Below are 26,901 nucleotides of genomic sequence, written 5' to 3'. Positions count from 1 at the left end.
GAAATTAATGACCAACCCAGAGCTGATCAAGAACTGATTCTATGTATGTTGGTTTGTTGAAAGAACAAATAATATAAAGCAATCTGCTTATTAATAATGAAGATAAATAGAATATTAACAAAAACTAATGTGGTACAAGATTTTAACTCACAGTTAAAGGAAGATACTAGAGTAATTAGCATAAGCCTATAATCAGTAATGTCTCGTTCATGGTATCCACTTTAAGGAAGGTCTTGGTCAATTATGAGGAGTGATGTAACTATTTCTTCACATTTTTATGACGTAAGTGTGTAACCACTGCAACTCCAAAATAGTCAAAAATAATATAGAGCAAAAGTAACAGTAAAAGATGTAACAAAAAAGAATTGTTTAGTATTAAAGCAAAATAACAGAAAAGAGGCTGAGAAAATGCAAAACACAATATAATACAGCAATTATCACTATCATATAATAAACTGGAAGGCAGTAAATGTCAATTACATTTACTGAAAGACATCACAAAACTTGAGTCATTAGGTATTTATTGTTGATGTTAGCTCTTATGTTTCCTTCCACATTTATCTACATGAATTCAATCCTTAGGAATTTACTCATTAGTTTCAATTATTTTTTCTAAACCTTTAAATTAATAACTCTTAATAAATTAATAGTACAAAATTGGTCACACATAACCCAAATCACTTTGAAACAATAGAGTGAGTACAGCATATAATCCTTTGTCTATACTAGCTGAACCTGCCACATTATCACCACCATTCTCTTCTCTGCCTGCAGGGACTCAAAATGATGTCACAGAACCAGTCCAAATTCCTGAAGCTACATAGAGCCTTGAGAACTGTAAGCTTTTGGAGACTTTCTTTCCCTTCTCTTTCTAGTTTATCCTTCTTTCTGTTAAATGCCAAGTAACTGATATTTCCCTTCAATATAAGGAGAATGGTGGAAAAGTAGAAATGAACAAGGATTTTCCCCCACACCCAAATTCTCCGTGGATCCAGGACTATCTATGACCAATGAGTAGATCACAGCCACCTTGGACAAGGTAACCATAAACTGATCAGTTCAATCTAAGTACTTACAGGACTGATTCCTCAATTGTGGTGAGGGGGAGATGGGGAATCAGATTGTAAGATATATAAAAATCAATCAGTTCCTTCTATATATATAATTATGAACTGTGCTGAGGAAGGTGGTCAGTTAAATGCAATTAATTTTTTAAAATACTGTTATTCTATCCTTCCAGATAATCAAGAGTTAACTGTAATTTCTGATGAACTGAATATTTAGAATGATCCAAGAAAGGATACTAGCTCATTAAAGGAAAGCTATATTTTTGGCCTCTTACTGCAATTAAAATATTTACATATGCTATATTTTCTACTATTTCATAGTAAGATAATATTTCTATATTTCATTAATAATCATATATGTATATATATAAAAAAACAGAAACAGAAGTGAATTCTATCATATCAACAGACAGGCACATGCAATTCTATGAACAGACTCAATTGTAAGAAAAATATACCTGCCATCCCTGTGATGGTGTTCAATGGTCTGACTGTATCTGGAGCGAGGTAGAGTAAGAAACTGACTGCAAGCGTGGCAGAAACAAGAATAAAAATGAGACTCAGGAAAGAAATGAAAAGGTATAGTTTAATTTTAAAAAGTGAGATTCAAAAAAGATAAGCAGATAGTAAGCAAAGCAAATGAAAATTGTTAATAGAAAGCTTGCTCCTTCCTCCCAATGTCCATTGTATATGGCAGTGCTAAAGGTTAAAATAGCTAAGTATTCCAAAACAAACACACCAAAAAAGATAGCAAATCAAGATTTAAACCAATCAGATTTCAAAACAAAATCTTATCAATTATCACTCAAACATCTTTAGCACCATCTATAAAATGTCATACAACATAGTTGCTTTCCCTTTTTTTAGGAGGAAAGAGAAGAAAAAAAATAATAACGAGAAAGTTTAAGAAGAAAATAATAAAATAATAATAAAACATACACTGTGTTTTTTATATGTTTATAACATACTATTGGCTGTGCTATGTTTCATGCCCCATGACCACTTTACCCATCTGTGGTTGATTCTCTTCTTTCCATAGCGCTAATTTAACCCTTTTATCTTCTTAGAACCTTTCATGCCAAAACTCTTAATTTTGGCAGATGATCATTATATTCCAGTTAAAAAAAAAAAACAACCTTGAACTCTCTCAACTTCTCTATTTTATCTCTAAATATAGAGTACATATATTTATACCTTCATTTGCCATTTTTTTTTGCACCTAAGGAAGAAACTTCTCTACTTGTAATCCTAACTTCCCACATAACCTTCCATCGTTCATGATTGTTTCATGCCTTCCTTTCCTGAACTGCATTTAATCCTAAAAAATAAACCCTTCATTGATCTCGCCTTCCTCTCAAAATATTGCATGTTTCTGACTTTCCTTCACAACATTCGACATCTTAGCCACATCTACAATTCTTGTCACCACCTCATGCATTCATGCTTTAAGCTTACCATGATGTGACTGCAACCTCTACATTTCCCTTGAAGCTATCCTGTGAATGTTACCTGTGAAATCCTAAAAAAATCCTTCAACTTCTTGATCTTCATCATATTACATTTATTTATGGTGTTACACACTGATTTTCAACCTCTTCTTGACATTCTCTCTTCTCTTGGTTTTTGAAACATGATTCTCTCTGGCTATTAAAAATAGTATTTATAGGGGCACCTGGATGGCTCAGTCGGTTAAGCATCCGACTTTGGCTCAGGTCACGATCTCGCGGTTTGTGGGTTTGAGCTCCACATCGGCCTCTGTGCCAAGCTTAGAGCCTGGAGCTTGCTTCAGATTCTGTGTCTCTCTCTCTCTCTCTCTGCCCCTTCCCCATTCTCTCTCTCTCTCTCTCTCTTTCTCTCTCTCTTTCCCTCTCTCAAAAATAAAATAAACATTAAAAAATGTTTTTAAATAGTATTTATGTAACACTTAACCATGTAACAAGTACTCCATTAAAGTTTTGTCAACTTTATCTCATTTATTTCTCATAACAACTCTTTGAGGTAGGGTCTAGTATTGCCACAGACCAAACAACTGAGGCTGTGAGTATCTGCCCACAGCCAGATAGTAAGTAGCTGGACTGGGATTCAAACTTAGGTCTTCCTTAAGCTAAAATTCAGGCTCTTATGGCCTGGTCTCCCATCTAGCTAACTGCTTCTTTACCCATTTCATTTACTGGATTTTCTCTCTCTTTATTCCTTAGAGGCAATGGGTTCCCAAGATGTGTTCCTCAAACTTTATATTCCAACACATTCTTTCTGGATAATATTATTTGCTTTTATAGTTGTAAACTCTCACTTTTTTTAGCTTTCATTTTTCTTTGGGTTTCACAGCACATTCCCAGCTGCTTCCTGGGCTCTCCACATGGCTGCCTGAGTGTCATGTAGATACTTCAGAAAAACACATGTTAATTTTGAGGTTTGAACAAGACACTTGCCTATTTGGACGTCTGGTGCTGCATTTGTGAAATGAGGGGGCTGGAGCAGTGGTTTTTAAACTTTCTTTTTGAACAGAAGATCACCGTTTTTTTTTTTTTTTTTTTTTGAACAGATTTTTATGTAAAACCAGCAATTAGGAATCCAATAAAATCAGAATGACTGGCTAACAAGGGTGTGAGGGGATTAGTCCCTATGCATTCGGCTTCACCCTTAATCTACAACAGCAATCCTTCAGGTACCTATTTAGAATCTAGGACTCCACGATCTCCAAAAGACCCTCTAGCTTCAAATATAGTTAACTCTCCCTTGAAACTTAGTATTCCTCTTCCCGTAATCCCCGTTTTAAGCAAGGATTTAAATATTTACTTAATAAACCAACTTTTAAAAATCTCATAATTTGGGGCACCTGGGTGGCTCAGTCTATTGAGCATCCGACTTCAGCTCAGGTCATGATCTTGTAATCTGTGAGTTCAAGCCCTGTGTCGGGCTCTGTGCTGACAGCTTGGAGCCTGAAGCCTGCTTCAATTCTGTGTCTCCCTCTTTCTCTGCTCCTCCCCTGTTCAAGCTCTGTCTCTCTCTCTTTCAAAAATAAACATTAAAAAAATTTTTTTGTTAAATCTCGTAGTTTAACTCCTCCATTTTCCTTATTTTCCACATTTAATTGATTTATAAACCTTGCTAGTTCTAATGCCTAAATAACTCAGATTTGTCTCTTCTTTTTCTTCTGCCACTACCGTAAATCAGGCTTACCAAGTCTACTGAAATAATCTACCGTTTCCCTTCAAAACCAACCCTTTCCTGATGTAATCTATTCTTCACTCTATTTGAAGTATATTTGCAAATTATGCTTCTGATCATGTACAAACTTTGCTCCAAATCCTTCAATGGTTTCACATATCAAATATAAGTATATATATTCCCTTACATGGCATACTAATTAAGTTCTAAACTACCTTCAATCTTCATATCCTATCACTTCCTATCTCCCATACTATAATATTTTATCTAGACACACCAGACCATGGAAGATTCTCTAAATATCCCCCCTGCCCCCACTTTCCTGACTCCAAGACTTTGTTAGTGCTCATCACTCTGCAAAGAATGCCATCATTCTCACCATGTCCCCACTTCATGGCCTTTGAAAATTCTACTTGATCTTTAAAGTCCAATTTGCCTTTGAAGCTTTTTTCCAATACTCAAGCAAGTAATTCTCTCTCCAATCTGTTCTAATAATATTATACTTAGGCCTTACAGTCTTCTATGTTTTATAATTAGTTGGTATATTATATAATATAATTAGTTGGGATATATGAGCTGGTATAATTAGTTGGATCTTCTGTTTATCTAGGCCAGGATAATGTCTATTTTAAATCTTTGCACACTCAATCAGTACATTTTGGATTGAATTAAAAAGTAAAAACAGAATTATGCTATTTTCATGGTGAGCCTCCAAAAACAGCAATGGTTCACATAATCATAGAGACATTCTAGAAATGTAAACAGAACATTACAAACTTTTGTAGTATAAGAAAATAAATAAAACAGTATTCAGAAAAGAATTTCCTGGCTCTACAGAGTGGAAATAATACCCAACAGTTGTGATGTTGGGATTTATTGCCTTAAGAACAAATAGATTTTCTCTGAAAATAACTTGACCAATGAAAAGAGGTAAACTTCAAAGCTTATTAAAATTTTCAAACTCATAGAACATATATATTGTCATCCAATTTCTTACATTTTCCTTGAGGAGCCTGTGATTTAATTTTGTCTCTGTAAAGAAAAAGGAAACATTAAGGGAGGACTACCTTTGTCAAACATCAGTTTATTTCCCTTTTTGTGATAGTGAATTTAAATAGCCCGAGGAATGCTCATATTAAGTGTTATTTCTGGGTGTGTCAGTGAGGATGTTTCCGGATGATATTAACATTTGAATCAGTGGACTCAGTAGATTGTCCTTCTCAGTCTGAGTGAGCATCATACAATCTGGTGAGAGTCACAGCAAAACAAAGTAGGCAGAAGGAAGAATTCCTCCCTTTTTCCTGCCTCATTTTAGAGCTGGACATGTCTTATCTCTCTGGCCCTCACACGAGGATTTCCTGGCTTCCCTGGTTCTCAGGCCTTCAGACCTGGACTGAATTATACCATCATTTCATGGGTCTCCAGGGTGCATAGACCAGATGGGAGGACTTTTCAACCTCCTCCATCACAGTGCGAGCCAATTCCTTATTATCTATCTATTCTACTGGTTCTGTTTCTCTGGAGAACTCGGAATGCATACTTTTCTATAGTCATGTTATTCCTCTTAACCTAATCTGGTCATGATCCCCCTTAAGATTCTGTTGAAAACTATAAAAAATGCATGGATGACTAGTACATAAAATGAACCACACTGTTTTGGTAGTAAAATCTACCTAAGATCCAGAGATTTATCTAAGACTCTTTGCCACATCCACTCGGCACAATTTAAAAATATTTCATTTACTCTTCTCAGTTAAACCATGCTTACTTTTCTTCCAAGCTTAATGGAATTATTAAACCTAAGCAAACACTACTGTCTTGAATATACATAATGAGTTAAGTAATGACTTAAAAAATTATGTTAACAATTGTAATTCATCCAATCTTTTTGAATTTTTTAAAAAAGTTGAGCAGAGTAAAAGAAAAAAATAGAAAATTTAAAAAATTACTAAATTTTAAAAACTGAAAAAAGGGATTAAGATTCAAAAATCATAATGGAAATTCTCAGTATTCAAAGAATTGAACTGGATTACTGATCCAATTTCTAGACATACTTCGAGTCTTATTAAGAAATAAAATCTTTAAAGACAGAACAAAATTGTATTTATAATGAATTATCCTTCCATTATATCAGATGAGCCTGAAGGTCCCCTTTTAAAAACCACCAAACAAACAGGACTGCAAAAGGAGGAAATAAAATATCTCATTCTGAAATAACCTATAGCTTTTGAAAGCAAAGTTTCCAACAATCTCACCTTAATGCAAAGCTTTCTGTTCTGTGTCTTTTATATTGTTAATGTTTGGCTACTTTGTAGTTCCTAAAATTAATTCAGTATGATCGAGGTATGTTAAAATTTACTCCTGAAGTGTAATAAATAAAACATTTTTGTAAAATTATTTACATAAATAAAATTAATAAATTTTATTTATATAAAATTACATAAATAAAATTTATTTATTTATTATATAAAATTTACATAAATAAAATTAATAAATAAAATAAATAAAATTATTTTTGTAACAAGAGGTTTTTTTTTTCATTTACTTTCTCTGTATTTTCAAACTTTCAGAGATATGGTTCCCTCATAGTTGATAACTAAAAAGACCAAGAAAACAATAAATAGTTATGGGTCAGTTGGACACTTTCTGGTAGCTGGTTGGCTGACAAAAAGTAGAGAAATGGCCTAAGTGTGTGAGGTATCCTAGAGATCCACATAACATGGCATTTTTCTTTTTAGGATATAAATGCACAACAGAAAAACACTTATGAAGTAATATATCTTAGGCCAGTGTTAATAGTATTTTTTGTCATTGTCCTAAAAGTATACTGCATAAAATTAAAGGTACCCAATATATTTTGGTCTCCAGGACAGACATAAAAACGAATACTGCAGGATATCTCTGACATGTTACAGAAATATTATCTAGTACTCTATAATTATTCTAATACTAACTTAACTCATGTAAACAAGCTCTTGTAGTGATTTCTAATATGAAAGCCACATAAGTTGTCCCAGGAAAATTATGTTCCTAGTAGTGTTACCAGGATTTACCAGAGAAACAATGATCCAAAAAGTATGGGGGCGGGGGGATGGAGAAGAAGATGAATAATGTTATAATTCATCATTTTAGCTAATAGATGTAAAGAACCTATTTTCTTTTCAACACAGAATAGGATTTTGACTAATGATAACAGAGATGTGCAGAGATATAAAGATCCAATCAAATGTTGATATAGGATTCTTTTTAACACCACCTATAAGGATATGAATACTATATTTCCTCGTATCACTTAGTTTAGCCAGATACTATACATTAATGCCGAATAGTAGTATTTTTCATCCAATATAGCCAATGTCAAAGTCATTATCTTTATGCACAACTTTCCAATATGTCAAGTCTTCATTCACACTGGGTCTTTCTGATATATATGTGTGTTCTGCCTCTGTATTTATGCTCTTGTTCTCTCCTGAATAAACCTCTCCGTTTTTCAAGGTCCAACTCACGTTTCTACACTCTAAAGCTTTTTTTACAAATACCTGTATTAACTGATTTCTCATATTTCTACTTAATAGGCACATTAAAATGTCACTTATCTGTAAGCCACAAGATCCTCTAAAATGTTAAAGGTAAGGCACATGTTTTGAGTACAAATATCTAAGTTCAGTATTGCAACCGGAGGTGCTGTGTCATTTAATCTACCCAACAACTCTATGAAGTTGGTACTATGTTCTAACTTTATAGATAAAGAAATCAAGCGTCAAACATGTTAATTTTCCCAAAGTAACACAGCTCGCAAGTAATAAAAAGCCTAAATTCAAACCCAATGCCATTTGGTTCCAAATCCTATAAAAGAAAAGAGTATATTAAATAGAATATTCTGGTCCAGTGCCCCAATTATTACTGACAAGAAAAGTTAATGCACTCCTCAAAATGCCTAAATTTTACTTACTATCTCAAAGGAAATTCTCTTTTAGGTTTTTTAATTAACAGTATTACTGACTGACTCTATAAAATGCTATTCACAAAAATTCACTGTAAGACTTCTAGGGTATTCTTACCTTCTAAACAGTGCATAAAAATTACGATGCCTTCGCATGCATTCTATTATTGAAAATCTTTTAGAATATTTAGAATATAAAGGATAAAACAGAAATCAAGAACACATTGTTTAATAATGTGATAGGCTACCTAACATGGATAATACTATACTTTTTGATTTTTGATTCCTCATGTTAATAAGCAATTATTACACAGATAACTCAAAGCTAATATATTAGAAATAGTTTTGTAGTCCTATATAAAAGAAATTCTATTTTACTAATTAAAAAAATTTTAGGGGCGCCTGGGTGGCTCAGTCGGTTAAGCGGCCGACTTCAGCTCAGGTCATGATCTCGCGGTCTGTGGGTTCGAGCCCCGCATCGGGCTCTGTGCTGACAGCTCAGAGCCTGGAGTCTGTTTCAGATTCTGTGTCTCCCTCTTTCTCTGACCCTCCCCTGTTCATGCTCTCTCTCTGTCTCAAAAATAAATAAATGTTTAAAAAAATTAAAAAAAAATTTTAAACATCTCCCAATAAGGAGTAATTATAATCTGGTAATCTATAGCACTCTAAAGACTTGCTGAAACTTCAGGGATCAAATGCTTCCAAAACCTCTGAATTATTTGAACATTTTGCCAAACTGAAGATTCAGAAAGTTATAAAATAAACAAGAAAAATAAAATGACATATCAATTATGACTATATTAACTATATACCAAGGATTGAACAGCAACTTTTTTTTAACATTACTACTATGGCCTTTTGTCTTAAAATATTGGTAAATTATTACGTGTTTGATATAATAGTGACAATTTTGTTTGTGAGGATAATTCGAGAGGTTAATTTTACTCTGTTCTTCTCTGCAAGACTTAGACCATATTGTCTTCAGAGAAAATATCAGGTCCATTTCTCCTTAAAGAAAAACTTTACATAAACTTGAAGGATTTAAAGTCATTTCAGACATTTTTTTCTTTTGTCGTGTCCTTAACAATCTTTCAAACAGCAAAGAGTTTATGAACTGCTACATGAATAATTTCCAGAGATTATCAAACTCATTAGAATTCTATAAGGCAACAAAAGTACTCGTTCACCCAGCCTAATATGACTCCTTCCAACTCCTAATCATGCCAACAAGGGATCTTTCACTTAGTATTGTACTTGATGTGAAACCATTTCTATAGGTACCATATCAATAATTACCCCTAAAAACACAGATCACGATGAAAAAGTTAAACAAATGAAAAAGAAATAAAATACTACATTAACTTTCATTGGACAACTCATAAAGATATTAATTTAATAACTTCCTACTTCGTAGATCTCAGACACAAAAGCCAATACTTGTTCGCCACTATTGAAGACTATAGATAGACGTTCCCTATCTTTTCTTTTGGAAAAGTGTACTCAACACGATAAAATTATAAGCCCGAATTGACTATAACCCTTGATTTAGACAAAAACAATTAAATTCATAAGTACTGACAATGATAAATATTGGGAACTTCTCATATCAGTTGATTTAAATGTCTTTTTAAAAATCGGTTTAGGATGCTCACAAAGCAACTTCTGAGTTTCCTTGTGATTTTATCATAATATTCTCTGAAGAGTAAATTAAGCTTTCTTTCCTAATCCTCATCTCAAACCCATTTGATAGTGTGGGGGAAATACCATAGCATTTTTCATTTTATATATAACCAAACCAAGAATTAGAGGGTTAATCAATTGGCTTAACTTAAAAGCAAACTAGTAGTAATTATCATATGCATTGAAACATATGTCATTTCTAAGTATGTCACATTTAGTGGAGCAAATTCAGAGAATTCCTCCAAATCCAGCAATCAACAACCATAATGCTTTAAGATGCGGAAAAGGTTTACTGAAAGCCATGAGGAAAAACCTCTTCGTGAATCAGTTTTTGTGTCAGTTTCCAAAACAAACCAGGCTTGTCTCGTCAAAGTATTTTTACAGGTAATGACTGGTTATGATAATGTTAAAATAATAAAACTTGTCATTTTCATTATATTGTCCTTATAACCTCATGTGAAAACTCACTAACTTAACTGGTTTGAGTTAACAAAGGACCAAAACGGCAAGAGCAAGATGATTTTTTTTTTTAACCAACGAAAAGTTTGTTCTTGTTTGTTTCATTTTTTTTTTTTTTTACCTGGTGGTCATAAGAATGAATGTAGGAATTATAAAGGAAATGGCTTTCAAAAATAAGATGACAAATATCCAAGTTCAGTATGAAAATATTTTATGGTAATACCTTCTTCCTGAAGGCAGCGATTATAATAAGCTCTAATAGGATTTAATCCTATTTACCTGTCTCTATCTGGAGAATAATGGTCATCCATGACACGATGTCTATCCATTCGGCTAATTGTATTATAATGTCCAGCAGTAGAGCGTGTTCCTCGAAGTCCCTGTTCCACATTCCGACTGAAATAGCAAAATCCATTAAATGTCTTAATAAACCATGATCATATACTACATTAAGAAATGAGGTTTATTAATAAAGAAAGTAGAAAAAGACAAAAATCACTCTAATGTCAAGTCTGAGATTTTTGTTTTAACTGACTGAACCTCTGGCTAATGGGATACATTTCAACTGGAGGTTGACAGGGAAGTTAGATTGTTGCTATAACAGATATAAACATAAAACTAAGCTAATATCAATGGGGATAGAGATAAGAATTATCAAAATTATTAATGGACAACTCCCACGTTTCTAGTAGTAATTCTTATATAAAATACAGAAGGAGGAATAAATCTGTGTGGAGAAAATGAGTTCAGCATGTTGCTTATAGTTAATATTGCTGTATCTTGTCTTAGGGATATGACTTTTATCCGTTTTTTACAATCTAAACTGAAGTCTTTATAACTGATCAATGATGACTTTTTAAAGTCAACATTCTTGGCCTGGATTGTCTACTTACACACTTCATTTTCATGATAGAATAAACTTCTTATATGAGCTCTTATTATGGGCTTTCTATTAGGTGTAGCTGAATGTATTCTAAAACTTTGCCTATTTTCTTTAGGTATGTTCAGATATTCTTTTCCTGGTAAAAAGTCAAGCATCCCTCTTTTTTCTTTTTTCCTTTTTAAATAAGGAATGGTGGGGCACCTAGGTGACTCAGTTGGTTAAGCGTCCTACTCTTGATTTTGGCTGGGGTCATGATCTCACAGTTCGTGAGTTCAAGCCCCATGTGGAGCTCTGCGCATGTGCAGAGCCTGCTTAGGCTTCTCTCCCTCTCCCTCTCCCTCTCTCTCTCTCTCTCTCTCTCTCTCTCCTACCCAACTCTCTCTGTCTCAAGACAAATACAAATAAATAAACTTAAAAAAATAAGGAATGGCTTAATTTATTAAAGTTAAAATTCAAAATCCAGTTCTCTCTCAAACTATTTTTTTTCCAATTTTTAAAAACATTTATTTATTATTGAGACACAGAGCATGTGTATGGGAGGGGCAGAGAGAGGGGGAGACACAGAATCGGAAGCAGGCTCCAGGCTCTGAGCTGTCAGCGCAGAGCCCGACGCGGGACTCGAACTCACAAACTGCGAGATCATGACCTGAGCTGAAGTCCGACGTTTAACTGGCCAGTCGCCTGGATGCCCCTCTCTTAAACTTTAAATTTCAGATTACAAATATTCTATTGATAGGTCTACCACATTTAAGCAATTACTTTTCAGAAGACTTTTAATAGTTTTAGTCTCATTTACAAACTTAGTAAAATCAAAATCTTCAAACAATTTAAACAATGTTTATAAATTTAATATATTTTCTTTGTAATTACTTTAATTGTGTCTAAATTAAGTAAACACTTTCTAAGTGCTTGTATTCATATATATTAAATAAATTAAATTTATAAATGTAACAATCTTAAGTTCTCTTAGTCCAATACTATGTGTAAAATTAAAATTACAAGGAAAATTTCTAAAGCTAAAACTAACTCAATTATTCATTTAAAATAGGCATTATACGACTATCATTCTAAGAGTTCAAATTTTCTTAATGTAAAATGTAACGTATGTAAAATGTGAATTATGTAAATATATCTTGTCAATAAATACATTATTTCCATGGCTCTTATTCCTTTAAGCGTCTCTGTCTTTAACAGGATTGCTTAGAGTTTTCTACCAGGCACTGGAGGTTTTCTGAGCCATTCTTCCCTCTACCCGTGCATCCTTTTTATTTATTTTTATTTATTTTTTTAATTTTTTTTCAACGTTTTTTATTTATTTTTGGGACAGAGAGAGACAAAGCATGAACGGGGGAGGGGCAGAGAGAGAGGGAGACACAGAATCGGAAACAGGCTCCAGGCTCCGAGCCATCAGCCCAGAGCCTGACGCGGGGCTCGAACTCACGGACCGCGAGATCGTGACCTGGCTGAAGTCGGACGCTTAACCGACTGCGCCACCCAGGCGCCCCGCCGTGCATCCTTTTTAATTCCTTGCATGATTGCTCCTAACCTAGAAACCCCATCAGATGTTTATTTTTTCCTATTTCTTAAATTATCAATACTAATATCACTCATGAGTATAGTTAATTGGTTCTAACTAGATCTGCTCAGTACGGATAAGTAACTGAAAGCGGGATCTTCTTTAAAATCTTCAACTCTCACATAAAAGAATACATACTTTAACCAGAGTTACAAAGTGGCCCATATTTTATTTGACTCTCACTATTTAGTTTATTGAAGAGAATATTTGCTTTTCCTTCAGTAACTTTTTTTCTGTAAGAATTTATTGCCTTTAGAGATTAGTAATGATTCTTTGTGATAAATAGGTTTTTCATACCATCCTACAAATAAAATGTATATGGTATCTTACCTTTGTGGAGGAGGGACACTAGGTGACCATGATCTAGTCCTTCCTATAACATCTACTCGGTGAGGAGATCCTGTTGGTGAGCAATGGTTTGATGACATTACTTGTTCTGGCACTGATAATGTTGAGCTTTGAAGATCTCGACCATTGTGTCGATAATCTAAAGGTACAAAGATTAAAAGTACAGTTATCTACCCACTAAGTCCTTTTGTATTTTGTACTTTAGTGAAAAAATTAAATGTTGGTGAAGTTGAAAGTCTTTGACTCTATTAAATGTAAAGCATAATGAACAAAACATAGTACTATAATATAAAAATATTTTAATTGTGCTAGGTAGACTAAAACTTTTATATATAGCGAATTATCTTTTTGTTAAAGTCTATTTATTTTTGAGAGAGAAAGAGAGAGTGAAGGGGGTTGGTGCAAAGAGACAGGGAGAGAGAGAATCCCAAGCAGGCTCTGCACTGTCAGTGCGGAGCCCGACATGGGGCTTGATTCCGCCACAAACCATGAAATCATGACCTGAGCCAAAATCAAGAGTCAGACGCTTAACTGACTGAGCCACCCAGGTGCCCGTAGGCAGTTAATTATCTTTAATAAAGGATGCAAGTTTATTCTAAAAACATTGTCATCTCTTCAATGAAATAAAAGAGCTTCAGGTACGTCTCAACAACTATAAATATTCAAAACGATTAACTTCACAAAAGTTCATAAAAGTCTATGATTATTTCTTTAAGAGATAAACAATATTAGAAAGCATTCTGAATGCTATCTGAAGTACCTGTGTAAATGGCTTTTCTTATGGTGCTTGACAGGGCTGAGATACAATAGATGACTGAAAATAAAAACACGACAATTCGGAGGAGGGAAACTGCCCAACGATTTGACACGCTTAGAAAAAAAGTGTAATAGAAGTGATATAACTCAAATGAATCTTGGAAAGCAACTGATATTTGACAGATGGGAAGAAAGTAGAAGGAATTCAAAGTTGGTAGAAAAACAGCAGTACTATGTGGTGCAAAAGTAGGGAAATAGTTTGGTAAGTCTGACTCAAGTTGTATCTATCTAAAACATCAGGAGTCTTGTGGAAAAAACCCTGAACATTTCTGAGCAGGAAGTGAGATTATCTCCACCACCATTATCTTTATCGTGTTCATCATGGCTGCTTTTGACTTTTCACTACGTGCCAGGAACTCTGCTGGGTACTTTACTAAGTGTTCTGCTACAACACTTGTTTCAGAAATAACTCTGAGAAAGTATTGGTTCGTATGTGATTTTTCCCAACATGTTAACATGCTGCAGTATTATCTGAAGTTGGTTCCTGAGAAATAGAGCAAGAGAAAGAAGTGGGTGGGCACGAATGATTGAAGGAGTGGCCTCAGGAAAAAGGAATTAGAAGAGCAGAATAGGGCATGGGAAGAAACGAAGCACAAGCATTGACCTCAGTCAGATCCCCCTGAAGCCTCTGGAACATGAGTTGTACCAGTGTTGCTCTGACTTTGAGGCGAGGATCCTAGACTTTTGTGCTCCTAGGTTAGCCAGTCACTGACTGAAGACCGCCAGTGGGACTTAGGTGAGATTGTTTTGTTTGTCTAAGGCCAATTCTACGGAAAGGGGGGCAGCTGTGAGTTCTTAGCAGCCAACATTCACAGTAGCGGAGGACGAGTAAACCAGCTGAAGCAAAGGGGTTATGGGTGGGGCACCAACAGTGTCCACTACATCCAGCAAATAATAGCAGCTGCAAGCAAAGTACATTAACAAAGCTGGATGCAGAAAGCCCGAGAAATACAGAACCACATATGATGCTCATTCATCCCATGTTCTCCCTTTTGGCCGGCTTTGGTCACAAACTCCGTCTTAGAAGTATTTATTGCATGGGTTCTTCCTGGTGTTTGTGAGTACTTCCCTTGACATCATAACTTTGCAGACTTACCCTCTTTTCCTTCTAGACATACTCCTTCCACCCAGATACCTTCATTTTATTTTCAAATCCTACATCTAATATTTTTACTGCTTAAAACTTAACGTGACCTTTAAAACTTGTGCTTGCATTTTTATTTTTAGCGTTTTGGTTACAAAGCTACGTGGGTTTTGAATGGTCTGATCTTTTGGTCCATGATTTTGCAGAGCACAAGGCTTTCCCGGGAATGTATAAGTGATGTGATAGAACCAACTCGGCAAAGAAGATAATATTATCCCCATTTTATACCTGAGGCAACTAAAGTTTACATTGAGACATTTACTAGGGAATTGAAATTAAGTGCCAAATACTAGGGCTCGGATTTAAAGCAAAATCTATCGGACTTCGAGGCTCTCTCTAAGCTCTAACACCACATTCATCTTTCATGATCTAAGTAATCATTTAGGAATATGAAGCTGACAGCAGTATACAATTCAAACCAAAGGTTAGAGAGATTGCAGCAAGATTAATTGATCTTAGAAAACATAGAATAGACTGTCCAACAGAACCCTCTGGAATGGTAAAGATGTTCTCGATCAGCACTGTCCCATACAGTAGCCACTAGGCCCTCATGACTATTGAACACTTGAAATCTGGTTTGGGTTAATGAAGAATTGAATTTTTAATGTACTTATGTTAAATCAATTTCAATTAAATTAGCTACGTACGGCTAGCAGTACAACTCTGGAGTAAGACAACTGGTGATGGCAACAGACCACACCGAAAAAATCAGGACATTCGTTCATTCATTCAACAAGTATTTATGACTGTACATGCAGGCCAGATGCTGTTCTGTGTGCTGTAGTGAGCAAAAGTAAAAGCCTTGACCCTGTAGAGCTGACGCTTCAGTTGGAGTGATGGAAACAATAAAAATCCCAATAAATAATTATGTGATATGTTTGAAGGTGGTAAAGTGCTAAGAGGAAAACAACAGAGTAAAGGGAGATCAAAATGCCAGAACAGGGAAACGTTTTGCAATTTTATGTAGCGTTGTCAGGTGTAGACGGGACTCACTGAGAAGTTGACATTTCAGAAAGAGTTGAAGGAAGTTAGATGCTTTGCCAAGTGGACAGAGAGAGAGGAGTTGTTCCAAGGCAAGTGCAAAGACCCCAAGATAGGAGTCAGTCTGACACGTTCACAACGGCAGGGAGAAGAGGGTGCTTGGAGTGAAGCAGGCAATGGAGGAGATCAGAGACACCTGGAGGAAGGAGGAAGATCACGGGGGCCTCGTGTCACTTTGTAAAGATTTTTGGCAGTTGATCTGAGTGATTTTAATTGTTTTTAATGTTTGTTTATTTTTGAGAGAGGGAGGGAGAGAGAGAGAAAAAAATGTGAGCAGGGGAGGGGCAGAGAGAAAGGGGGCAGAGGATCCAAAGCAGGCTCCCTGCTGACAGCACAGAGCCCCATGTGGGGCTCGAACTCATGAACCATGAGATCATGACCTGAGTCGAAATTGACTGCTTCACCAACTGAGCCACCAAGGCGCCCCTTGATTTGAGTGATTTTAACCCATTAGAGATTTTGAGCAGAAACTGAATATGACCTATCTTTAAACAGGATCACTACAGTTGCCACGCTGAGAACAGACTGAAATGAGACAACGCAGTAAGTCAGGCAAAAGACGAACCAGGATGACAGCAGTGGAGACATGGCAAGTCGTCAGATTCTGGACATATTTTGAAAGTAGAGGCATCGGGATCATTCTGTATAAGATTTGATGTCGGAGATAAGAGGAAGAGAAGGACAAGAACAAATCTAAAATTTTAATTCAAGTAAAAAAAGAATGGAGTTGCCATTGGTTTGATGGGAAAGATTAGGAGTTCAGTCTTAGACATGTTAAGTTGAAGATATCTACTACATTTCCAAGCAGAAATGTCAAGTGGGCAGTGGAAAATAAAAATTTAGACTACAAATAAGTAGTTTTGACTGGACATGTTGGAATTTTAGCATAAAGATGCTATTTAAAGGCACGGGACTTTATTATTTTTAATTGTTTTTTGTTAAGTTTATTAATTTATTTTTGAGAGAGAAAGAGAGAGAGAGAGAGAGAGAGCATGAGTGGGGAAGGGGAAGAGAGAGAGGGAGAAAGAGAGAATCCCACATAGGCTCCAGATGGTCAGCATGGATCCTGATGTGGGGCTGGAACTCCTGAACCATGAGATCAGGACCTGAGGCAAAATCAAGAGTCAGATGCTTAACCGACTGAGCCACTTAGGCGCCCCAAAGGCACAGAACTTTAAATAGATGTCAACACGAGAGTAGTGAATGTAGACAGTGAAAAAAGTCCAACAATGGAGACTGGGGACATTCTAATATGAATCAACAACAATTTGTGATCAGATACAAGATCAAAAAAAGGGAAGAAATAAATGAATCTTAACATTTGATTAGCCCCTTAGGAAGTTAAGAGTATCCTACAAAGAGAGAAGTTTAGAAGGTTTACCAGTTTGGAGAGGGGGAGATAACAACATTTTCAGGCATATAGGCAAACAGTTACACACATGGAAAAGAATCTTGGGAAAGACAATAGGACTGTTGATAATGATTTGAGAGTCATTTATAAAAAGAGCATCACTGAAATCCAAGGTAGGGGAATATTTAGAGACAAAAGAGATGATCACGTAGTTTAAGAGAGACTATTGAGAAAAAGAGGAAGAGTTGGTATAAGAAGAACACTTAAATAATGCAGTCACAGGAAAACTAAACAGAAATATAGAGTTTTAAGAAAATGTTCATGACTCATAATGTACAGAGCTACTCAGAAGTGATAAAAAATGAGTATTGGGGTTAGGTAATTAGCTTAGGAAATCAGAATATTATATGTGATGTTTAAGAGCCAATTATCAAAACATCACTCTACCTTCCCATTGAAAAATAAATTATGTGCATTTATTTGCATATTGTTTCAGGTCAGAGTAGAAAATAATACTAATGGTCTAAGTGGCTATAAACTCATACTGTGCACACACACACACACACACACACACACACACATTCCATTTATCTGCATTGTGGGGTGAGTCGACTTGTTCAAAGAATAGCTGGTTTATAACCATTCTCATTCTTCTACTCGGTATACCACTGGAGTACAAAATCCATGCCAGTAATTGCTTCCCTGAGAAACCTAAATTTCAATATCAATCAAAGATTCTATTTACTTTGAAGAATATTAGCAATGCAAATGTAAAAATTACCTCTGACTTAGAATAAACAAAGTAAGTAAGCAAATGGGAAATATTACCTCTGACATAGTTAATTTTCAAGACACCTGCCTTGGAAACTTGGAAAAACTAAATAAAGCAGCTGAAACTGTTCATTATTGAGAAAAGGTTGATAGTTCACATTAAAAAAGGGTTTTGAATGGTTGCAACTAATACTCTGAATTTGACAGGTATGTAATATGCAGTTGGAAACAAATCTCTGCATATGGGGAACAAAGTATTAAGAGATTACTGGTGTCTTGACTTATACTAGTTGTTTATTTTATTTTTTATATTTTTATACTAGTTGTTTAAAATGCTACTTAACATGGGGTGTGGTGGGTAAGGGAGTTTCTCTGTATAGGTATATATACAATTCACACTTAAAATGCCTTAGGAAAAATTTCACAGAAATATAGGATGATATGCTTGATCTGACAGTCAAATTATTAAACTATTGACTGAAGCATTTATTCTCTGTTGAAAGAACTGTTAATGATAGAGCTTTAAAAGAAAGAACATTGGGGTGTCTGGGTGGCTTAGTCTGTCAAGTGTCTGATTTTTGACTCCTGATTTCAGCTCAGGTCATGATCTCACGGTTGTGGGATCAAGCCCCCTGTCGGGCTCTGCACCGGGCATGGAGCCTGCTTAAGATTCTCTTTCCTTCTGGGGCATCTGGATGGCTCAGTCAGGTAGGTGTCCCACTCTTGATTTCTCTCAGGTTGAAATCTCATGGTTCATGAATTCAAGTCTGGCTCTGGGCTAACAACCAGCCTGGAGCCTGCCTCGGATTCTCTCTCTTTCCCCCTCTCTCTAACACTCTCCCTTCCCCTCCCCTACTCATGCTTGCTCTCTCTCTCTCTCTCTCTCTCTCAATAAGTAAATAAACATTAAAAAAAAGGAAAAGATTCACCTTTCCTCTGCCCCTCCCCTGTTCACACTCTTCCTCTCTCCCCACACAAAAAAAGAAAAAACAAAAACATTAAAAACAAGAAAAACTATATTAAAAAAAAATTTTAATGTTTATTTATTTTTGAGAGAGAGAGAGGTTGAGTGGGAGAGGGGCAGAGAGAGATAGAGGGAGACACAGAATCTGAAGCAGGCTCCAGGCTTCGAGCCGTCAGCACAGAGCCCGACACGGGACTCAAACCCACAAACCACGAGATCATGACCTGAGCTGAAGTCAGATGCTTAACTGACTGAGCCACCCAGGTGCCCCAAGGAAAAAATATTTTTAACAGAATTAACATGTGTAAATCTTAGTTAGTATGATACTTATGTAAATGTAATTAGTACACCATTTACGAAAGTTATGAGCCTATGAAAAGATAATATTTCAGAAACCACGATACCATAATCCTGATTTTCATGTTTATAAAAAGAATATGGAGATGCTTCAACTTTCTAATGGTGACACATTTCAAGGATTTGAAGTCATTTTCACATTTGTTTAAGTCCCAGATAAATCTCTAACCATAAATCAGGCAATATTTTAAACTTCAATAACATAATTTCAAAATCAAGCAGTACCTGATACGTAACCAACACAACACAGTAAAAATTTTTTCAAAAAGCACATTCAAATATTTGACATATTTGGGTATGTTGGTGACATCAAAAAGATTTTCATATTTTTCACATGGCTATGCAGTATAAAGAAGTTTTAATTACACAATAGCTCTCCAAATTTATGGTGAAATCCTTATTTTTGAGTAGTTTAAAAATAGAAAACTTAGAAATATTCACTTATCTTACATCTTTCAATAATAATATTCAATCAAACAATTGATAAGAGTTCCAGCAACTGGAATTATTCAGGAGGTTAAAGTGCCATAATGTTGTTTGGGGGAAGGGGAAAAAGAGGCAAGTTATTTCTCTCTCATTTTATTCATTATTTAATCTACTTTTTTGGTAAATAGTGAATAACACTTCCTTCTTATTACTACACAGGAACTCTGTAATTCTTACCTGATACTATACCAATTCCATCATCACAGTCATAGTCAGACACTTCACTGTCACTTATTCTTTTTGACCCTATGAAGCAAACAACAGGAATAATTAAAATTGCTGATTATTAAGGGGAAAAAAAAAAAAAACTCCTCATCAACCTGAAAACCAAATGAAAGGATTTTGAATGAAACACACCTGAGAATAAAAAGTAGAGAAAGTCATTGTGCGCTCACACTTACTTTCATACATATTTCATGATGTAAAGATATTGTTCTTAAATTACTCTTAAAAAATTTCCTAAATGTCCTCAAACTTGAAATAATATTAAGTACCAAATAATATATGTAAGTGGTTTGATGCTGATTGATAAAATCTATTGAACAAAAAGCTAAGTTAAAAATAGCGAAGTCAAGTCAGTTTTAGATGCTTTTAGACAAAGACACTTAAGTCTATACAAGTTTCAAAGCAAGACAGTATGTTATTTCAAAAGCATTCATGGGCTTTTTTCTAATATGCATGACTAATAAATTAAATGTACCCCATTCTTCCTTTTTCACACTCATGGAGAAGAAGCATCATTTAAGAGACACCTTTCTTTTAGTATTAGTTTAGCTGTTCCTCCACTGGTTTGAAAAGAAAATGAGAAATAAATCATCCACAAGCTTATTAATACATTTAAATTGTGAAATGTTATCTTTTCTAAGAAATAGCCTAAAACAGAGCAGTAATAATTATCATAATACAAGACCTCTGTGTGTGAGTTTCTATTACAAAAGAAATCTCTTACAAAATTTTAAAGTGTTAGTCATGCTATGGCAAAAATGCCACTAAATTGATGGCTAAGGCAGATTTCCTTCACATGTAATTATGAAATATATCACATATATAAACATGTTATAATGTTTTAAAATATCTCTCATCTCCTACATGTGTCTTAAAATAGGCACATCTCACACAATAGAATCTGTTGTTATAGTTTTTTTCCTTCCTTATAATCAGAAAATGCTTAATGGTAAATGAAAACAGTGTTGCTATTTCAAGAAAGACTTCTTTCGTCTGTCTACTTATACTACACATTAGTCATTAAATAGACTAACTTCAGTTATCAGAAAGTAAATAATTTCCATAAGGTTTATAAAACACTAAGAGTTCACGTTGGGTAAGGTGTCTAAAGTAGCAATAATCAAACATTGTAGGAATGCACTCCAACATTTGCAACTTTCTCTTAGAAATATTCTACACATTTTTTTCTTTTTCTTTCTTTTTCTTTTTTTTTTTTTTGCTCGAACCCCTGCCCTCCTGAGAGAGGGAAGCATCTGTTGAAAGGACTCTTGTTTTCCACCTTTTAATGGGTACATTAAAAACATCTATCTATCTGTTTTGATCATGTGGTCCCATAGAATGAGTTCACTATTTTCCATCCGAAGCTTATATCATAAAATTTTAAACTCAGTCAAACCACAGGCTCTTTCGTATAGCCCCAATTGATATGGAAACTATAATTACCACACAACATCCCAAAAGACTAGGCACAAAAGGATTTACAGAATTATTATATACTATACATTCTAAATGGATGTATGAGAAAAAAAATGATACCACAGACGAAGCTGTCGAGGAGAACCAGAATAAGAATTGCTACTCATCTGGTAACAAGATCTCACCTTGTAAAAGGCAAATGCTCAAGGACAGGGTAATGATTAGTTTCATGTGCCAGGTACACTAGGGTTTAAAGATTACATGCTTTTGGTATTGGTCAAGAATCAGATCTGCCTCTGAAGTAAGATAAGAATGACACCAGCAAAAAAATGAAGTTCATTTTATCAGTCTTCATAAGTTGTTTTGTGTGGGGTTGTGCGTAGAGGAAATATGTGATTTTAAAATGTTGCTTCCTTCCAAATGTTGTTACTTTCCTGACGGAAGTTGATCTATTTTTGCTAGTGATTCTACAGAGGTTAAATACATGCAATGATGTTGTCTCTACTTGGATGTTGTCATTTAACATCCTGAGGAATTCAAGTACTTAAGTTTAATGTCACTGAATATATCAATCTTCCCTTTGAAAAGTAGTCTGTTCAATGTCTTGTTTAAGAAATCATTCCTGAGCTTATGAACAGAGATATTTTCATATTTTTTCTGAAATTTATAAACTTTGCTTTAGCACTTACATCTTTGTCTATCTTGCACTGAGTTCATGTACAGTATGAGATATGGATGCAACTTTGCTCTTTCCATATGTATAACATATACGTCCATTTTCAGTAGACATAGAATGACCTATTGACTCAAGGTTCAGTGAGTTATATTTTTCATAGCAATTTGTCCACTTTGTCCAAGTTTCAGTGTTTGCTCCAATGCTCATAATTTTATCATACTATTTATTGTTTCCATTTGATGGAAACATTTCCATTTGCTGTCTGAACCTTCTTTTTATTCTTTTTATTCTGTCAATAAATTTCACTAAAGGTTTATTTTGCCATTTCAAGGGACTAATGGGCTCCATTGGAAATTTGTTTTGCACTTGATTGATTTCTGCTTTTATAGTTATGATGTTTTTCTTTCTACTTTGAATTTATTTCACTTCTTTTGCTAAACTCTTAAATTGGATGAATATGCCAAAATTTTCAGCCTTTTAATCTTTATTAACATAAACCTTCCCCCTCTGAGTATTTTTCTACATTACTAAAATATTTATATATAGTGTATTATTTAAAGTTCAGGTCTAGGTATTTTCTTCTTGAGTCTATTAGATATTTACCATACATCATTAAATCCAAGGCACAATTGACTGAATAACACATGATAATTGCAGAGATAATAAATCTTAAAAGAAAATGTTCATTAAGGTGTCTATTTTCAAAATTTTTCAAATATATGATTATAGTTTATTTTTTAAAAAAAATTGACATAGTAACACTGGCATTGAAGAAAATACACTATATTGTCAAGTTTTTGAAATTTGTCAGAAAATGAATTATTAAATAGTATATTAATAATTCTTACAAATGTTTCAAGGATATAACAGAAGAATACAAATTCATTATTTATTAGATGCAGACTTCTTTATTTGACAGGAGAACTATGTGGTTTGATCCTTTTGTATCTTTCCTAAATTTTTGTTTGCCTGACCTACCAGTGATTGAGAAAAATTAAAATGGAAACTTCTTCAATGGTGGTGAATTTGTTAATTTTTCTTTCTAGTTTACTTTATGTATATTGAAGTTAGTTCATTTACACCTACAAGTTTAAAAATATTTCAATAGATGTAGAAGAATTATTTGATAAAGTTTGCCCCCCATTCATGATAAAACATCTCAGCTAACCAGCCCAAGGGAAATTTCCTCAAATCAATAAAGGGCACGCACAAAAAAATCTGTAGGTAACATCACACTCATGACATATAGAATGCAATCCTCCTAAGACAAAGAATTAGCTAGGGATGTCCACTCCAACCCTTTCTGTTCAGCACTGCATTGCATTACAGTACAATACAGCAAGGAAAAGAACTGAAAGGCATACAGATTAGAAAGCAAGTAGTAACATGATTAGGTAGCTTAAAACTCCTAAGGAAGCTATAAAAAACTTATTAAGACTAACAATTTAGCAAGATTGCAGAATATATACATAGTCAACATACATAAATGAACTATATTTCTTAGAGAATAGCAATGGATAACCGGAATATAAATTTCAAAGCCACTATCGCTTACAAGAATACCCAAACACATGAAAAATTTACGAGTACATTTAACCAAAAATGTGCAAAACATGTATATCGCCAACCACAAAACACAACTGTATTTGCTTCTTAGGGCTGCTGTAACAAAGTACCGAACACTTTGGGTGGCTTATAACAACAGAAATTTATCGTCTCACAGTTCTGGAGGCTAGAAGTCCAAAATCGGGGTGTCAGCAGGGCCAGGGGAGAATCCTCCCTTTTCTCTTCTAGCTTCTGGTGTTTGCTAGCAATCCTTGGCTCTCTTTCACTTGTAGATACGGCATTCTAGTCACATGGCTGTCTTCTCCCAGGTCTTCGTATTGTCTTCCCTCTGTCCATGTCTATCTGTGTCCAAATTTCCCCTTTTTATAAGGAAGTCAGTCATATTGGATTAAGTCTATTCTTGTGACCTCAAAATTGAACACTTGACTACTTCTACAAAGACCCTATTTACAAATAAGGTCACATCTTCAGGTACTGGAAGTGAAGACCTATACTTCCAGTGGGACACAATTTAACTCAAAACAACTGCTAGCAATGTAAGAAAATTTAAATAAATGGAGAGACTTTTCTGCAAAGTTGGAAGCCAGAGTTATCAACATTGTCAGGGTGCTGAGAGAAGATAAAGGTAATTCTAGAATTTCATACACAGCTAAACTTTTCATCAGGAACAGAGAAATGAAGACATATTCATGAAAGCACAGCCTGTTTCCAGATCTTCACTGAAAGAAGTTCTAAAATATGTGTACTTCAAAAACAGAGAAATTCATCCCAGAAAAAAAAAAAAAAGTATAAAATGAAAAGAAAAAGGTGGGAAGCAAAGAAAGTGGTAAAAATTCAGGTCAATCTAAATAAACTCTGAATGAACAAAATGGCAATATTATAATAAATTACTAATTGGAAGCTATATATTCTGGTAATAAATTAAATAGTGGGGGTGAGAGTACAAACCAGATTTTAACTTATGCAGTTTGGAAAAAAAGGTAGAGGTGTTAATGTTACTTTGCTAAGTGTGCATATTGTAATGTCAATAGTTACTACTAAAAGAATAGAGATTAAAAATGAAAAGCAGAGGGCACACAATAATCATACTATGTCACTATTTATATCAGAACAAAAGAGGAAAAACCCATACATGTCTGTTTATGTAAACATAGCCTATCTCTGCAAACATACAGAAACCAGTCAGAGTTCATTCAAGTAAGGAGAACTAGATGTTTGAGAAACAGAGGGATAAGAATTTTTTTTTACTTTTAAATTTATACCATACGAATGTACTACTTAAAAATTTATAGCAACATTTTACGAAAGTTTCATTTGTAGACGTAGAGAATGTATATTCTCGGTTGGGAGAATGTTCTGTTTATTCAAGTTCATCAATTCTATAGTTCACATTTATGAGAGACTGTTATGATGATTGTGGCTTTTCAATTTCTCTTTCCAATTCTTTCTAGTTTTTAAAATAGGTATGATATAACCAAGTCTGGGATTTTAGATGTTTCTCTGGTTCCAGGTCCTGCTAGACCTCTTCCTTCAGATTCCCCCAGTCCTGCGCCAAGTACATCTGAAGCTTTGTGACAAAGGATCCACAGAACTTCTGCAGGCCACCCATAAAATCATGAAGGGACGTTTTGCATGCACTTTTCCCTCCCAACTTGTCCTATGACCTACGGTGACTTCAAGACCACTAGTAAATGAAAGGGCAACAACCCTCCAAAGTTCTTTACTAGCTCTCCTCTGTTGCCTCTGGCACATGACTTTTTTCAGATTCTTCAACCATTTTCTTATAAACCTTCTTACAAGGAACTACCAGCTTCTACAATTTTGTGGTTTAAAATATTTATAATAAATATTTTATTCCATATCTCTAATAGTACTTCAGCTTCCTGACTGAACTTTAACTGTCCTTAATCCATCTAGAGTTGATATACATGTTGCAGGATAGGGATCTGATTTCATCTATGTTCATTTTTTATGGATAGTATTTTTTTTTCCAGCTCAATTTATTTAATTGTTTACTTTTCTTCTTTTGGTCTGACATGTTACCTCAGATCCTTATAAAAGACGGTTCACTCTTATGTGGATCCTGAGAAACTTAACAGAAGACTATGGGGGAGGGGAAGGAAGACAAAAAAAAAAGTTAGAGAGGGAGGGAACCAAACCATAAGAGACTCTTGAAAACTGAGAACAATCTGAGGGTTGATGGGGGGTGGGAGGGAGGGGAGGGTGGGTGATGGGTATTGAGGAGGGCACCTGTTGGGATGAGCACTGGGTGTTGTATGGAAACCAATTTGACAATAAGTTTCATATTAAAAAAAAAAAAAAAAAAAAAAAAGACGGTCTTGGGTCACCTGGGTGGCTTAGTTGGTTCAGCATCTGACCTGATTTCAGCTCAGATTATGATCTCCCAGTTTGTAAATTTGAGCCCCACATGGGCCTCTGTACTGACAGTGCAAGCCTGGGCATCCCAACAGGTGCCCTCCTCAAAACCCACTCAATACCCTCTCTCCCACTCTCTCTCTGCACCCCCTCCGAAATAAATAAATTAAAAAAAAAAAAGAGTCTCACATAAAAGAGTCTGCTTCTGGGCTCTTAATATTATTCCACTGATTGATTCTCATGCCAGTTGCACACTGTGTCAAATACAGTAAATGTTGATATCTGACAAAGGAAGCTTCTCCTCCCTGCTTCCATAAGAATCCTTCTAGCTATTTTTTGGCTCTTTTGTCCTCTACTTAGAATCTACTCATTAGTTTCCATGAAGATACCAGATAGGATTGGAACTGAATTAAATATATATGTCAAATAGGGAAATTAACAATTAATGATGTCTTCATATCAACGGTTATGTCACATATCCACTTAGATGTTCTTTAATGTCTCTTAATAAAACTTTAAAATTTTTCCCTATAGTACTTCTATATAACTCTTGTAAGATTTATTCCTAGGTATTTGATTTTGTTA

General features: G+C 34.8%; 1 protein-coding gene across 49 annotated transcripts in view; it reads right to left on the bottom strand.

Moving 5' to 3' along the window:
- Positions 1-26,901, bottom strand: part of RIMS2 (regulating synaptic membrane exocytosis 2) — a 601,231-nt gene that overhangs the window by 211,435 nt on the left and 362,895 nt on the right. For 30 of the 49 annotated variants that reach the window (XM_053896431.1, XM_053896433.1, XM_053896465.1 and 27 more), the window contains 4 exons: positions 20,235-20,303; positions 13,110-13,266; positions 10,600-10,716; positions 1,526-1,591 (listed from right to left, as the gene is read on the bottom strand). In XM_053896431.1, coding sequence (XP_053752406.1) covers positions 1,526-1,591; positions 10,600-10,716; positions 13,110-13,266; positions 20,235-20,303 — 409 coding nt within the window. The remainder of the gene's footprint in view (positions 1-1,525; positions 1,592-10,599; positions 10,717-13,109; positions 13,267-20,234; positions 20,304-26,901) is intronic. The other 19 variants (XM_053896440.1, XM_053896447.1, XM_053896427.1 and 16 more) reach the window with 1 other exon arrangement.

This window comes from Panthera pardus, unplaced genomic scaffold (genome assembly GCF_024362965.1).
Source record: "Panthera pardus isolate Hobbes unplaced genomic scaffold, ASM2436296v1 HiC_scaffold_7, whole genome shotgun sequence".
Taxonomy (NCBI): Eukaryota; Metazoa; Chordata; class Mammalia; order Carnivora; family Felidae; genus Panthera; species Panthera pardus.
The sequence above is the reverse complement of the archived record's forward strand: the minus strand, read 5'-3'. Positions and strand labels throughout refer to the sequence as shown.